The sequence below is a fragment of the Macaca fascicularis genome, chromosome 5 (genome assembly GCF_037993035.2).
Source record: "Macaca fascicularis isolate 582-1 chromosome 5, T2T-MFA8v1.1".
In the NCBI taxonomy this organism is placed as follows: domain Eukaryota; kingdom Metazoa; phylum Chordata; class Mammalia; order Primates; family Cercopithecidae; genus Macaca; species Macaca fascicularis.
Window position 1 is genome coordinate 155,377,659 of NC_088379.1, and position 17,886 is coordinate 155,395,544.

The 17,886-nt window shown below is 31.8% G+C and overlaps 1 protein-coding gene across 7 annotated transcripts in view; it reads right to left on the bottom strand.

Annotated features, from left to right (window-relative positions):
- LRBA (LPS responsive beige-like anchor protein) overlaps window positions 1–17,886 on the bottom strand; it is a 768,738-nt gene that overhangs the window by 214,638 nt on the left and 536,214 nt on the right. For all 7 annotated transcript variants that reach the window (XR_012435154.1, XR_010586615.2, XM_015450901.3 and 4 more), the window contains 2 exons: window positions 8,578–8,695; window positions 6,167–6,269 (listed from right to left, as the gene is read on the bottom strand). Coding sequence is in view for 5 of the 7 variants with exons in the window: in XM_015450901.3 (XP_015306387.2) it covers window positions 6,167–6,269; window positions 8,578–8,695 (221 nt within the window). In the remaining 2 variants the exon portion in view is untranslated. The remainder of the gene's footprint in view (window positions 1–6,166; window positions 6,270–8,577; window positions 8,696–17,886) is intronic.

Here is a 17,886-nt window from a genome sequence, read left to right on the forward strand (position 1 = left end):
GTGTTGTTTTGCTTTTTTCAATAATTTCATATAAATAAAACCACAGTCTATAGCTATGATGTATGAAGTCCATAATGTTTAATTTCTTTCATTTAGCACAACACTTTTGAAATTCATCCATGTTGCTGCATGTACCAGTAATCATTTCCTTTTTATTTCTAAGTGGTATTTCATTTATTCCATTGTATAGAGGTACAGCAATCTGTTTAGCCACTCACAGTTGATGGGCATCAAAAATGTTTACAGTTTGGGACTAGAATAAAACTGCTATTAATATTTGCTTAAAAGTAAATGTGAATATGTATGTTTTCATTACTCTTGAAAATTGCCTAGGAATGGAATTAGTACGATATACATTAAGTTCCTAACCTGTACATCCTCATTAATATTACACATTCTTTGTTGTTGTTTTTGAAAATCAGGCTTGCTGAAGAATAATTTACACAGAGAAAAATTCATTATTTTTAGGTGTACAATATAATGAGTTTTCTAAACAGAGAGAGTTGTGTAAGAACATCAATTATGACATGGAATATTTCCATGATCCCCAAAAGTTCCTCTTATTCTCCCTTGTATGCAATTCCTCCTCTTTTCCCATAGCTCTTAGCAATCACTGCTCTGTTTTCTGTCCCTAACAGTTTTGCTTTTTCCAGAATGTCATATAAACGGAATCATACAGCATGCAGATGCAGCCTTTTGCGTTGGCTTTGTTCACCTAGTATAATATTTTCAAATTCATCTGTGTTGTTGCATGTATTAGTACAGGACTTCATTCCTTTTATTTCTAAGTATTATATAGATTCCATTGTGTGGATTTATCACAGTTTGTCCATTTACCAGTTGATAACCATCTTGGTTATTTCCAATTTTTGTGATTATTAATATAGCTGCTATAAATATTCATGAAGCAGTCACTGCATGAACATATATTTTCATTCCTCTAGGGCAGGAGACCTAGAGTGAGACTTCTAGGATGTATGAGAAAATGTATGGTTAATTCTATATGAAACTGCCAAATTGTTTACAAAGAGGTCATACCACTTTACTTTCCCATCAATAACATGTGAGGTTCCAGTTACCTTGTATACTGCTCTTGGTATTGTTAGATTTTTTAAAAGTTATTCTAATAGGTATGTCATGGGATCACACTGTGGTTTTAATTGGCATTTCTCAGATGACTAATGATGTTTGGCTTCTTTTCATGTGTTTATTTGGCATCTATATCTATTCTTTGTTGAAGTATCTGTTCAAAACTTGTTTTTTTTTTTTTTTTTTTTTTGGTTTTTTCTTTTTTTTGGTAGCCAGGTTATCTTGTTTTATAGCGTGTTTCCTACATATCCTGGATGTAAGTCCTTTATCACACATAAGTTGAACAAATACTTTAACCCAGTCTGTGGCGTATATTTTCATTTTCTTAAGAGTTGGCATTTCAAAGCAAATGTTTTTTATTTTAATGAAATCAATTAAAGATTTTAAGAAATATTTACCTCATTCAAGGTCACAAAGATTTTTCTCCTATGTGTTCTTTCAAGAAGTTCTACTTTTAGCACTTATGTTTGTCTACACTACATTTTTTTCTGTTACATTTTGAGTTAATTTATATGTAAAGTAACAGGTGAGGTTCTTTTTCTTTTTAGATATGGCTAACCAATTGTTCATCATCATTTGTTAAAAAGATCATTTGTTAAAAAGATGGACATACCTTGACATCTTTGTCAAAAATCAAATTGATCATAAATGTTTCAGTCTATTTCTGAACTCTGTTACAGTCCATTGGTTTACATGAGTCTATCCTTAAATAACAAGCTATCCTAAAGAATGTAGTTTTACATTAAGTCTTCTGTTTTTTTCTCAAAATTGTTTAAACTATTCTGGAATATTTACAATTTCACTTAATTTTAGAATCAGCTTGTCAATCTCTTTTTTTCCTTTTTTTAAATTAAAAAAAAAATAGAGATGGGGTCTCCCTATGTTGCCCAGGCTGGTCTTGAACTCCTAAGCTCAAGTAATTCTCCCACATGGGCTTTCCAAAGTGCTGAGATTATAGGTGTAAGCCACCATGCCTGGCTATCTTGCCAATGTCTTTAAAAAAGAAAGAAAGAAAGAAAAAGCTTGTTCAGATTTTGGATAGGGCTGCTTTGGACCTCAGATCAATTTTGGAGAAAACTGACATCTCAATAATGTTGAGTCTTCCAATCCATGAGCATAGTATAGTACAACTCTCCATTTTTAAGTTTTAATTCTCCAAAACAGTTTTATAGTTTTCAGTGAGCAGGTCTTATGCATACATTTTCAAATTTATCTATATGTATTTATTTTTTGATAGTATTTAGACACTAGTTTTAATTTCAGTTTCTGATTCTTCATTGCTAGCATTTCATCAAGGATAAAATTGAGTTTTGTTTACTGACCCAGTATGCTAGGAACAGCTAAACTCATTTATTAGTTCTAACAGCTGTTGTTTTGTTTTTCCTCATAGATTCTCTGGGACTTTCCACATAAACAGTCAAGAATATGTGCTAAAAAGACTATTTCATTTCTTCCTTTCCAATTAGGATGGTCTGCAGTTCCCATTTCTTGAAATGCCTTTGTATCCATTTAATGTTCAGGTAATGCTGGTCTCATATAATGTTGTTGGGAATTTAATCTCCTTTTCTATTTTTTGCAAGAGTTTGTGTAGAAATAGTATTATTTCTTCATTAAACATTTGATAGAATTCATCTGAACTACAAGTTTTCTCTGAGGTAAGGTCTTTTACTACAATTCAGTTTCCTTTGTGAGCTATTAAGGTTAACCATTTCTTCATTAGTGATATTTGATAGCTTGTGCCTTTCAAGGAATCTATTTCATCTAAGTTGTCTAATTTAGTAGCATAAATTTGTTCATAATATTTCTTTATTTTTCTTTTAATATCTGCAGTATCTGATGTTCCCTCCTTTATTCTAGATATTTTTATGTCTTCTCTTTCTGCATAAGTCTTTGCTAGATATTTACTATTAATACAAAATTAATCTTGTCAAGAGACAGCTTTTCATTACATTGAATTTTTCCTCTATCATTTATTTTTATTATTTTTTTCTTTCTTCAGCTTACTTTGACTACATGTGCTCCTCTTTTTTCCCACGTTCTTCAGACTGAAGCTAAGATCATTGATTTTAGGCAATGATCCTCTCCTCCTTCCCTCCTGCTTCCCCTCTCCCTTCTTAAATAAAATCATTTAATGCTATAATTCTATACTAGGCACTTCTTTACCTTCATGTTAAACATTTCTATAGGTTGTGTTGTTATATTTTCAATTAGTTACAATATTTCTAATATCCCATGTAATTTCATCTCTGGCCCGTGTTTTATGTAGAAGTACGTTAATTTCCAAATACTCAAGAGATTTCCAAAAACCTTTCTATAACTGATTTCTGTTTGTAATTAACCAGAGATCCAAGATCTCAATCTTTCTAAACATTTTGAGGCTTGTTTTAGGACTGAATATGGTCAATGTGACAAATGTTCTATGTGTATTTAAAATGAATGTATTTTGCGCAGTTGACTAAAATGTTTTATACATGTGACATAGATCAAGGTGGTTAATAATGTTCCAGTCTTCAGTACACTTACTGATTTTTTGTCTACCTGTTCTCTAAATTACTGACATAATAGGGAGAGGTTGTCTATATTTCATTCTACTTCTATCCATTTTTGTCTTATGAATTTTGAAGCTCTATTTTTAGATGTATGTAAATTTAAGATCATTGTTTTGATGAACTGGTTCTTTTATCATTATGATATGTCACTTTTTCCTCTGATAATATAATGCTTTGTTTGGTAATTTGGTAATTGTTATGGGTTGAATTATGACTCCTTAAAAGTCCTATGTTGAAGACCTAACTCTCAGTACCTCAGAATGTAACAATTTGCAGAAAGAATATTTTCAAGTTAAAATGAAGTCATCAGGGTGGGCCCAAGTCCAACATGACTGGTGTCTTTGTAAAAGAGGGAAACCTGGACAGAGACATACATAGAGGGAAAACAATGTAAAGAGACACAGGGAGAAGAGAGGCATCTAAAAACCAAGGAGAGAGGCCTGGAACAGATCCTTCCCTCACAGTCCTCAGAAGGAACCAACACTGATGAAAACTTCATTTTGGACTTCTAGCCTCCAAAACTGTGAGAGAACACATTTCTGTTGTTTAAGCCACCCAATTTGTGGTACTTTGTTATGACAGTCCTAGAAAACTAATATAGTAATGATATGACTAGCTGGCTGTTTTTATTAAGGTAGTGTTTGCATGGTATACCTCTGTTCTGTCCATTTACCTTTAACATATAAATGTATTTATATTTAAACAGGGCTTCTTGGTTGCCAGAGTCAGAGGAGTGGGAGAAATGGGGAGATGTGGTCAAAGTGTACAAACTTTTCATTGTAAGATGAGTAAGTTCTGGGAATCTAATGTTTAATATGAAGATTATAGTTCATAATATTAAACTGCATATTTAAATTGCTAAGAGAGTAGATCTTTAAGTATTCTCACCACACACACACACACACACACACACAAACACACACAGAGGTAACTGTGAGGTGATGGATATGTTAATTAACTTGAATGCAGTAATCATTTAACAATGTATATATGTATCAAATCATCATGAGGTAGACCTCAAATATATATAATTTATACTTGTGAATTACAACTCAATAAAGCTGGAAAAAAATACCTACTGAAAAAGAAAAAAAAGAGTTGGTTTCTTCTAGGCAGCACATAAATGAGTATTGCCTTTTTATGCAATTTGGTTTCTTCCTCCTTTAAATTATATAGCTTAGGCAAATAATACTTCAAGGTAGCACAATTTTTTTATTATTTTATAAATAAGACATTGGTCATAAAACTTCAAATAAAAAATACATAAATAACTTTACCACAGCATTTTTTATAATAATGAAAACATGGAAATAAAGCAAATCTTCACCAATGAGGGAATTAATCAATTTTGGTATATTTATATTCCAGACTATTAGCAACCAATAAAAATTATGGGTTTTTTTTGTCTTGTATACATCACAAAATAGCTAATTTGAGCAAATTAATTTATCCATTACCTCATATATGTATCATTTTTTGTAATCTACTCTCCACAATTTTTAAGAAAACAATACGCTGTTACTAACTATAGTCTCTACGCTGTAGGATAGATCTCTTCAACTTATTCCTCCTAACTAAAATTTTGTATCCTTTGACCAACATCTCCCCAGTCACCCCACCCCTAACCTTGGTAACCACCATTCCACTCTCTACTTCTATGAGTCTAACTTTTTTAGATTTCACATATTTAGATCACACAGTATTTGTCTTTCTGTGTCTTGCTTATTTCACTTAACAAAATGTCCTCCGGGTTCATCCATGTTGTTGTAGATAACAAGATTTCCTTCTTTTTAAAGACTGAGTAGCATTCCACAGCATATATACACAACAATATTTTCTTTATTCATCAGCTGATGTACACTTAGGTTGATTTCTGTATCTTGGCTATTGGGAGTAATGCTGCAATGAAAACAGTAGTGCAGATATCTCTTTGACATACTGTTTTCATTTCAATTAGATATACACCCAGGAGTGGCATCGCAGGATCATGTGGTATTTCTGTTTATACGTGTGTGTACCATTATGACATATATCGTGTGTGTGTGTATTTATACACACATATACCATTATGATATATATTATATATGTATCTTTGAAAATAGCAATTATATCTATATATATACATATAAATATATTTCATGAAAAGTTAGTAAACTTTCCATAAAAGAGATAAATAGTAAATCTTACAAAATATATTTTTCTTGGGGTAGGGTTAGGCAATCTTTTATTTAATGATTATTTGCTAAATATATACTCTGCTAGACACCATACCATATACTAGGGAAAACAGTATATTATAATGCAGTTTAGTCAAAAGAAAACTTAAAACAGTACATTATAATGCAATTCAGTCAAAAGAAAATACTAATAATCATTATTTACTATGAAACATAAAACAGAAAGTTATAAATTTAGAAATAAGTGAGAACACTAATACAAATCAATGTTAATAAGAATATTAATACTGGTTAATTAATACAACTATTAAGACAGATCACTTTTCCTAAGTTTCTCATATAAAACAGTACCTGGTTTGAGGCAATCCAAAACTTGTACCAACGCCAACACGAGGTAGATAGTTAACCACTTTCTTTACTGTTGCAGGGTCTGGGAAGTTGAACATTACAGCAACTACAACAAATAATTTTTAAAAATCAGAACACAGTATAACTTCCCTTCTGGAAAACTGACTCCTTGGTCCAATAAAATATTTACTTTTAATTCAGGTATCTATTCAATATAATTCTTACTACATTCCTTTTATATGGTATATATCAAGTTTTAGTATTAATATGCCAGTGGTAATATTCATTTCACTTATAAACTCCTTTACCATAGACAGTTCTTTCCTAAATACTATTAGGAGTTATAACAGTTGATGTTGCATTGATGTGACATGAAGTTGAGATTATGAGACATGATAATAATAATGATAATGATAGCTGAGATAATGTGACATGAAGCTGCAACTTTAAATTTACAAAAATGAATTTTGGCAAGTCAAAGGTATTTCTAGGAATTTCTAGAACAAATGTTAAAAATTTAAGTTCATATAGTTAAACAACTAACACTAAAAAACCACCAATATACCTATGAAATAATCAGTTACATTTATTTCCAATCATTTTTAAAACAGTCTTTTTACAATGTCTATATGTTTATCTTTCATGTGTCCAATGAGCAAATGTTCATATAATCCAAAACAATGTATGACCTGAAGGAAAATTTTTCCTCTGTGGTTAAAAATCAAATTTAAATGTTTTCTCATCCTATTTCAATAATTTCACATACATGAGAATACCAAGAAGCATATGTCAATATGTAAATATATTTAGCATATAAATGTTAATCTATGAGAGTAATCTATAAATTTTTACCCATCTTAAAGAACATGAAAGTAAAATCACACAATCATGAGAGAGTTTAGAAGATATTCATTTGGTCAGTCATGGAATTTTAACTTCAATATCAGAATCATATGTAAGCTACAAGCGCTCATCTAGAAGATGGTCCTTCTTCTCTACCAAGCCTTAAAAAATACTTAAAGCCAAAAAAAAAAAAAATTACCAATGTTGTCGCAATTTTTAAACACTGGCATTGTCAACAAGTTTCAGGTATTCAGGTAAATAAGTAATCAATCATTCACTAACCACCTACAACATATTTAGTAATGTTATATATATACACATACACATAAGAATATATACACACACATAAGAATATATATAATACATATTATATATGAGAAGAATATATATTTAATTATATATAAGAATATATATAATATATGAATACATATTATATATATTCTTATCTGTGTGTGTGTATGTATACTTTAAATAAGCCTCCTTTACATATCCACTATTACACTGAATTCAGGGGGAAAAAATAAACAGACGAAAAAACCATCATAGGTTATGGCAGATGGTCAAGGCCATGAGGCAAAGGCAACAGAAAAACACACATATAAAAACAAGCATGCATAAGAAATTTCAAAGAAAGAAAATGAATGAGGATGAGCAAGTAATAAATATTCTAAGATTGAAGCCCCTTTGGGACAGCAAGGATGCGGACTGAAATAAAGTATGAAACATTCTCTTGATTATTTCCCTAGAATAATGATTACATTAGAAGAAGAGGTATGTGCCAGGAGGAGATCAAAAAGGAAAGGGAAAAATATTTTCCCAAAGAAATTTGTGTTCCCTAAAGACAAATAATTTCATAAAGGAAAAACAAGATGTGTGTGTGGGATATATGCAGGCATGTGTACCTTTAAAAATAACCGTCAAACCATGTATATATAATACAAGGAATATGTACAATAAATCAGTAGGTTTTACATATATTCCATTGTATGCCTCCACCCATACCAAATGAAGCTTTTCCTTCAAGTTCAACTTGTCTCCCCTTCTTGTCTTAATGGATTTCACCAAGTTCCATTGTAAAACCACAAATCAAATTTTAGTTCAACTTTCAAGAATGATGAAATACAGAGCAAACAGAACAGTTCAGTATCATTTTCTCATGGTTCCTTTATAAACGAAATATATCAGACAAGAGATTAAATAGATGTATGAATCATTAAATCATCCTCTCCTCTCCCCCAAATGCAGCCACCTTCCAGAAGGAATGTAAGCATCAAAGCAATGCTCAGGACATCAAAATTCCTCTTCAAACCGATTAAATGGTTATGTATTCCTTATGTTTATAAAGCCTTATATCAATTTGTGATATGGCAAAAAAAAATTACAAATGATTCTATTAATAATCAAGGTGGGAAAAAACCATGAAGAAGCATTTGGTACAAAAAAAGAGGTCACCAGAACAGAGGGTAGGCTACAAATTACTATCTAAATTGAAGCAATATGGTATGTTCAAAAATGAAATCTTAAAGAGATGGAAGTTAGCTCTGTAACAATGTACTTCTGTAACATATTACCTCTGTTTGCCATAAAGATCTCCAGGGCTGTATTTTGCAAAAGATAACGACGAGAAAAGATTGATCGTATCTCTGTGAACAGCCATTTTCCATGCAGCCCTTCTGTATACGCCAGGATCTAATGAGGAAAAAAATAATCCCAGGTAAGTAACAATACTTGTTTTTTGTTGTTGTTTCTTTCCCCAATTAAAATAGAAAAGACCCTATTAAGAAAAATAATTTTTAAGAAAAAGGATTTAATAGTTACTGACATAATTTGGAGATGAAGAAAATAAACTAATTTATGGAAAAGAAGTTTAAATAAAAAAGCAAAGTAAAATTATAAAACATTTAAGTATATATTTGGGCTTTTAAAAACAATGATATAATCTACTGCTTCTGAGGAAATACGTATTGCATCATTTACTGATTGATTTTTAAACCACATTATGAAACATGAAACTTCAGATAAAATCTTAGAAACAAAAAGACCTCAAAAGAGGCCACATATGCTTATAAAACACATACACAATTCAGTTTCACATGATTATAATTTGCCCAATAACACTTTTACATACATTATAATACAAATATATTAAGTTCATAACTTTACAAAATGACACTTTTAAGGTCACTGTTAAGGCAACAGTCATTCAGAAAGTGCAAAGACTATATAGAGGTTAAGTATCATTTTGTCAGCTAAAGCTAAACACAAACCTGCAAATGAACTTAGCATAATCTCCCTATGGGATAGGTGGTTGTCAGAGTAACTTGTTACAATTCTTGTCATCCCACGTGACAGACAGAGTTGCTTAAAATGCTTTGCCAATTCAAAGTAATCCTGTCTTTAGTTCTAAGCCACTTTGTTGCTTTGTTATTCAAGTTTTGTTTTTCAAAAAGTTCATTTCAAAAGCTAAATTGTGAAAATGTTAAGGGAAAACCAGACTCAGCATTTCTCTACACCTGTACTATACATAATACATAAGAAAATGAGATGCCTTTCTATCAAAACCTGATATTCTATGAAAGCAAATTAAGTTAAAAAATTAAGACATATCTCTCAAAAGTAACCACTATTAAAAATTACAAATGAAACATCTGATTATGATACTGCATTGTAGGAATAAAGATGGGATGAACAAAGAGGAAAAAATAAAGAATAGTAAAAATTTATCCTTCTCAAACTGTTTTTTCTTTATTCATTTTCATTTTCAAAATCCTAATGGCAAATAAATCTACATTTTCAATGCAGAATGTAGTTTTTTTTGGAAAAAAAAGAGTAGCAAACCTTATTTAAGTCAGTAAGTATGTATTTCAGTCTTTCTACAAAAATGATTCTATTTCTGACACCACAGAATCTAGAAATAAAATGGATATAACTCTAAGGGGGAGTGTTTCTTAAAAATACAAAACAAAAAGTTCAAAGGACAAGATAATCATGCATGCAGTTTTGAAATGGATGACAGAGAAATCCTACTAATTCAATAATATAATCAATACCTATGTAAAATAAAGGTAAATGAACAGGAAAAGAGAGGACAAAAATATTAATATCACTCTCAGAGATTGCATGTATCTCTTTCTCTCACTTTGATCAGACATACCACCAGTTGGTCTATGGCCCCAGAGTCTTCAGAGGCCTCCATTTGTTCTCTCTTTTATTTTTACCTCTGAAGTCTACTATGACCAGAGGACCCTTCGCCTCAAAATTTTAAAATATAAATCAGATCACATCATTCCTGTATTTAATAGCATCCAGTGACTTCCCATGACATATATAATAAACTCTTAAGCTCTTTATAATTGCATAAAGCCTCATATCTGGGACTGTCTGATGAGCTCAACTCAATCTTCCTCAGGGCCTTGTTTTGTCCTTGTTTTCCACTCTGCCTGGAATGTTCTCCCAAATCTCCACATGGTTCAATCAGTCTCACATTTAGACTTCTCCTCTTATGTCACCTCTGCAGTGAAGCCACAGGATCTAAACCCCAGTAACTCTATTAACAACTCATCCCACCCCAAACTTATCAGATTTTCTTCATAATACTTATCACTACCTGAAATTTTAAATATTAATTTAATTTTCGAGACAGGGTCTTATTCTGTCACCCAGGCTGGAGTGCAGTGGTGTGATCACAGCTCACTGCAGCCTCAACCCCCTAGGCTCACATGATTCTCCCATCTCAGCCTCTCGAGTAGCTGGGACCACAAGCATGTGCCACCACATCTGGCTAACTTTTAACATTTTTTTTTGTAGAGATGAGGTCTCACTATGTTGCCCAGGGGGGCCTTGAACTTCTGGGCTCAAGTGATCCTCCTGCCTCAGCCTCCCAAAGTGCTGGGATTATAGGCATGGACCACTACAACTGGCTACTAACTGAAACTATAATATTTGCTTGCTAGTCTATTGCCTCTTCAGCACTAGAATACTAGAATCTAAGTTCTATTACAGCAAAGACTTTGAATACACCCTACTTCCAATGCCTAGAAAAATATCTGGCATGAAGTGGCAATTTTCAGATTGACTAAATCAATCAATATATGGCAACCTTCACTCCATATTTGACCCACATGATATTTTAACAAAATTTCACATGGTTGAAAATAGTTAAGAAAACAGATATTTGCAAAAATATTTGGATTTCTGTCTTCTCAAGAAAAACTAGGGTATCCGGCAAACCTGGATCTATATGCCACATAGTAACAACTGGCAATGTGCTCTCCATTTTGGTACCATTTTCACTTCATTTATTATTCACTAATGTAATGTGAGCATTCACTCATTTACTATTATCCACCTAGCTTCCATTGGTACTTGAGTTTGCTACCCTGGATTTACCAAATATTAGAGAATCTAATATATATTCTGCAACATTTATAGTCCAATGTATCCATAAGAAAAACAAGAGCCAGGGCCAGTGGCTTACACTGGTAATTGCTGAGCTTTGGGAGGCCAAGATGGGAGGACTGCTTGAGGCCAGGCAACATAGCAAGACCCCACCTACACAAAAAATTAAATAATTAGCTGGGCGTGGTAGCACGCACCTGTAGCCCTAGCTACTCAAGAAGCTGAGATGGGAACATCACTCAAACCCAGGAATTCGACAGCACAGTAAGTGATTGCGCCACTGCACTCCAACCTGGGCAACAATACGAGATCCTGTCTCTAAAAAAGAAAAAGAAAAGAAAAACGAGGCCTAGACATGTTAAATATATGAAACAAAATTCCTTGTCAGTTAGTGGCAGAATCTTGCCTATTCCCAGGTTTTCTAATCCAAAAATACAGAGCTACCATTGTATATGCCACATTGCCACATTTTTAAGAAAGGATGAAACATCTGTTAAACTAGAACCCAATTAACTGCTTAAAATTTTCCTTCACTTGGGTTAAAGAGGGAAGAGGAAAATCAAAGGAAAACAAACAAAAAAGTCTTTTAAACTCTTTGATAAGTCAGGAATATCACACACTGGTCTGAAAATTCTACCCTTTGTATCTATAGAACTATATAATAACATCTGTTGCTCATAATAGTGAATTCACTCGTTGCAAAGTCATGATCATACAACTAAAGATTTAATCACATTCTAGATTACTCCATTTATTAGGAGAAATGAGTATACTACAGCATTGTTACAAGATTTTTAATGTACTGAAACAGTTTTCTGATTAAACGAAATATACCATTTATATTCCATTCCCTTAAACAGTATGGTTATTCAAAGATCTGCTTGAAACACAGCAAGTGTCATAGTCCTTTAAAACCTGTTTTACTCCAATGTCAAAAATACTCAGTAGTAGGCCGGGCGCGGTGGCTCACACCCTGTAATCCCAGCACTTTGGGGGCCAAGGCGGGGAGTTCACGAGGTCAGGAGATGGGGACCATTCTGTCTAACAAGGTAAAACCCCGTCTCTATTAAAAAAAAAAAAAAAAAAAAAAGCCAGGCACGGTTGCGGGCGCCTGTAGTCCTAGCTACTTGGGAGTCTGAGGCAGGCGAATGGCGTGAACCCGGGAGGCGGAGCTTGCAATGAGCCTAGATCTCGCCACTGCCCTCCAGCCTGGGCGACAGAGCGAGACTCCGTCTCAAAAAAAAAAAAAAAAAAAAATACTCAGTAGTAAAGAAAATGACATAAGCTCCATGCATCTTCTACTCAGTAACCTTATAAGATCATAACACTTTGCCATATTATTCTATACATCTATAAGCAAGTGATAAATGCATTACAGACAGTGCTAAAATTTCACATGCATAACCCTTCCAGATCCCATTTTCCTCTGTCACAGCCAATCAATATCCTTGTTTTTAGGGTTATCATGTATATGTACATTCCTATATGTAAGTTTTTATACTATTAGTACATACATATCCATAAATAACATACATCACTTTGTATGTTTTCAAACCTGATATAAATGGTATCATACTGAATGTATAATGATATGCTTTTCAAGTTAAATATGACAAAGTCTAATGAAGTTTTAAAAACAGAAAAGAAAAAACAGCATGAGAGAAAATTATTTTAAATTGTCAAATGTGTCAAAAATTAAAATCTTACACAGAAAAAAACTAGCCTAATCTTTAAAAAATTAAATAAAATTCCACAATTAGAGCCAAAAAAAATGAGATTTAAAATAGAAACTAGCAATCTCTTAACTAAGGAATTACTAGCTGAAATTTATATAATATTTCTTTAAGTGTTCATTAGGAAAAGGTGTCAGTACCGAAAAGCAGCTGAGGCCTAACTAAGCAAGGGGTTCATTTCTTATTGGGATAGTATAGGCCTGGTCTGAGGCTTCACTTCAAAGTCTCTAGAGTTCAATTAAAACTGGATTAGGTAGAAACAGACCCTTCTTTGGGACTTTCTGTTCACTGAAACTCTACATACACTGACAGCACCTTAGACAGAGGTCTAGCCCTCCAGTGAATCAGTTGCCATAGAAACCATATCATTACCATTGCTCTGCAGTTATGACCTCAACTCCTGAATTGCCTGAAATCTTTACTCTCTTTGAATGTTTACCACCTTGTTTTATTATTGTTAGTATTATTAGTAAATTAAACTTTCAGTTGTTTTAAATAATTTGTTTCAAAGATGGTTTATTAACTAAATGTTGAGATAGTGTGTTAGAGAGGAGAGAAAGGATTTAGTATTGAATATATAGATTATATACACACATAAATAATCTTTATTTACTGTAAAAAATCAAACCTATCTTCTTTAAAAGTTTTATTTGAAAATTGTGCCTTATGAAAAGGATATATTATTTTTCCCAAATAATGCACATATTTTTTCCTTCTATCCTAGAAATAGTGTACTATTAACACATAAGAAAATTTCTTCACTTTGTTGCATTTATTCTTAGTAAAAGTAAGGCATTTTTTACTTTCCCTTTACTAGTCCATTTGTAAAAGCTTATAAGTTTATTCAAATTAAACTCTCTTTTGTTTTCTTATCCTCATGAAAGAACAAAAATAGAAATCAAGATTCACTGCCCAACTATATACTCTTATTTATTGAATACAGGGACTTTTAAAAAGTAGATTTAAAAGAGTTAAAGCCAATCCTTTATTATTATTATTATTATTATACTTTATGTTCTAGGGTACATGTGCTATAAAGCCAGTCATTTAAGTGAATAGAAAGAGAGGTTTTATTTAAAAAAAAAAAAAACTATCCTCAATACTTTTTAAACATTTTTAAATTCCTTCTGAAGGGTAAATATTAAAAAGTGACAAAATGTTTTACCTCAAAAAAAAATTTTACATGACAGCCTGCATATAGAACATCAATAAAAGGTATTTTTAAAATTACTATTCCTAAGGTTTAAAACTAGCATAGCCTATCCCTATGCCAAATATTTCCCAATTTCTATAGTAATTTTATTTTTTCAGGTAATTCCAGATTTCTGAAGATTTTGGTGTTAAGAATAAAATCAGGTAATATATATCAACAATAATACTTAAAAATTCACAACAGAACCATCTCCAAATCCTATGGATATATTTAACATCAGGAAAAATGTTTTTAGCCAAATATACGAAATATAAACTAATCATACCATCCGTTAAGCAATAACACAATGGCTAAGAAAGTCTAGAAAATATTCACTATATCCCATTTTAATGGAACATAATTATATAGTCACAGGTTTATACTTTAATAAGGAAAAGCTAATTATTTGAACCACCTTTAAAATAAAGATTATGAAAAATACTTTCATATCAATTCACCACTAAATATATGTGCAAATATGTTTTATGTTACAATAATTGTAATTTGAACAAATAGCTTAAAGTAATTTTAATCAAGTATTTTAAAGTTGCATCACTATTATTAACATAGTTTTTACATTTTGCTATAGTTTTCTCTGAAGAAAGATATCAAAGCATAGCACCTAATTTACTCTAATAATATTGAATCCTAGTTGGTTCAAGGATTTACTTCATCACCAACCATATAACTTTTAGTTTGAAATTTCAAATATACATTCTTTAAGTAAAATTTAGAGGTCTTTTTTGAATATGACAATGACATATAGTCGACTCTGGTGGAAAATTTAAGATGATAATTTTCTTACTAAATGTATATCCATGAATACTTAGAATGTCCCCAAACTTCAAAAAACAACAAAAATGAAAGTCATACATAAAAAATAAAATTACGTCTTAAATTAACTGTGTTGTTATTTAATTTTTTTCATCTAAACAGTATATTTCCCTTCTGGTTTCAAGTACCATGATGTAGTACAGTATTCATAGTGTTTTCATGGGTGACAAATTCAATTAAACATATTCATTACTCTAATGTTCTACTTGGCAGTTTTAGTCAGTATGAAAAATTAAAAATATATAAATAAAATGCTATGTGACCTTTGTATTGATTGGACTAAAATGGCTTTAGCCTGGGTGTGGACGATGGGGCAGCTGGGAGGGGCAAAAGGGGAGCCGACAAACACACACACTCTTATGTTTTCTCTTCCAATTACTGAGGGAGATGATAAAACCACAGCAAATGATGTATCAGCTCATTTTATCTTATCGCTTTGGGGCTAGGTGACAATGAAGTTCATATTTCACTGGCTCCCATTGAAGATTGTGAAAATTACTTGCCCTTATGACCTGAAATTTCACTAGAAGACAGAAATTTCTCTTCTGCAAAGTAATGCAATTTTTCAGATGTCAACCTTTAGCCCAGCTTTAAAAATTAATTTCATTTATATTAACCAATGATATTGATATTTTCACAGAACACTCTTTGATACATGAAGCACTGACTGGCAAATTGATATTGCTTTAGATGGGTAAAACTATTTTATTTTAAGCTGCTGTGGCAGACAGATTTATGGCAAACTGAAATTCCCATTTCATAATTTAATATTTGTGCTGGAGTGATGCACCTTTAAGCCCTTGGCCTGTAAATAATTCAGATTCTTTACTGGGTTGTTTTATTTTCAATATTCCTCAGCTTAAAAATAATTTGCATTCTAAATGATGCATCTTAAAAGCCATCTTGTATTCAACTAGCATTAAATATCAATCTTAATGAGTCAAAAGCCAAATGTAGTAATGAAGGAGAAGAACAAAGAAGGTATTTATCTATCTTCCAGTTCATTTTTAATACAGTTTTTAAAATTTAAGCAATACCTTAAGTCTATTTTTTTTTTTTTGAAAGAAGGCAAGAAACCAAAATGAACTCACAAAAGGATATTAAGGAACCATAGCAAGGAACACGAATATATTTTATATCTTTTTCATAGCAGCGCATAACGTGAAGAGCTGGGTGGTAAATTTGCAGAGAAAGAACAAAATGAAATTAGATATTTATCTAAATTAAAATAGATCTAGGTTTGAAGGTACCTTTTAAAATATAAACAAAAATAAAGCCACTATGTCAATATCATTGTGAACAAGGTATAAAAGGGTCTCATCTGATTTTAGTAAAGGAGATATTGAAATTACCTTGCATCTGTACAAAAGAAATATTTCAATATACAATTTCAATATTTTAGAGTAATAAAAATGCTACGAAAAGATGCATGATCTGGTGTAGTTTACAAGTTACAACTTTGTTACCTTTATCCAGTAAAGAGTTTTGTCCAATTCAAATAATGCCTTGAGAAGATAATCATTAAACAAATACCCTTCTATTTTATAGGGAAAGTCAAGCATAAATATGCATATAATTTATACATTCATTTATGATCTTAAAATTAGAAAAAGGCTAAGAAAGCCATTTATCTAATTTAGGTAGTTTCTCCCCAAATGGTTTAACACTACTTTAGCTAAATTTCTATACTCAAAATAATTTTTGCACTTTTATGCCAACAATCTTCAAATTGTTTTTCTTCAAAATATTTATATTTAGTTCTTCCTTACATGTATGGTATAGAAAAAAATCATAATATAAATTTGTCCTTTATAATTTTTTCATTTAGATTGAAAATATTCCTAGTTACTTCTCAAAAAGTTGTGACAATAACATGCTATTATCACTGAATTAAGCTATAAAGTATTTCTGTTAGGGCCAGGCAAAGTGGATTATTCCTGTAATCCTAGCACTTTGGGAGGCTGAGGCAGGAGGATCACTTGAGGCCAGGAATTCCATACCAGCCTGGGTAATACAGCAAGATCCCATCTCTACAAAAAATAAAATAAGATGAGTGAGGTGGCAAGTGCCTGTGGTTCTGGCTACTCCGGAGGCTAAGGTAGGAGGACTGCTTGAGTCCAGGAATCATTTGAAGCTGCAGTAAGCTATGACTGCACCACTGCACTTCAGGTTGGGCAACAGAGACTTTTTTTTTCTTTTAAGTATTTTTGTCTAATGTTCCACATACTGATTCTCTATAGTCATGAGCTTTCTATTCCTTATTACAGAGTTAAATTTAAGTCACCACTAATAAAAAAACTAATTTTAAATATATTGGAATATTTCATAATAAATAACTTAAAAACAACCAATGAACAGAAACTGTCTTTCTTCTCAATGCCAATTCTTCCTTCATGAACTCCATCTTTGATGGGTATCAAAAGTCCTCCCTAAAAAAGTTTTTCACTTTTCATAGAAGTAAAAAGTAAAACAGAGGATACTAGAGGTTGGAAAGCGAGGTGGGAAGCAAGGAACAGGGAAAGATTTGTTAAGGAATACAAAATTACAGTTAGACAGTAGTAATTAAGTTCTAGTGTTCTATACCACTGTAGAATGACTCCAACGAACAATAAAATATATAGTTTCAAACAGCTAGAAGTAGGATACTGAATGTTCCCAACATGAGAAAGGACGTTTGACATGATGAATATGCTTAATTACCCTGATCTGATTACTATACATTA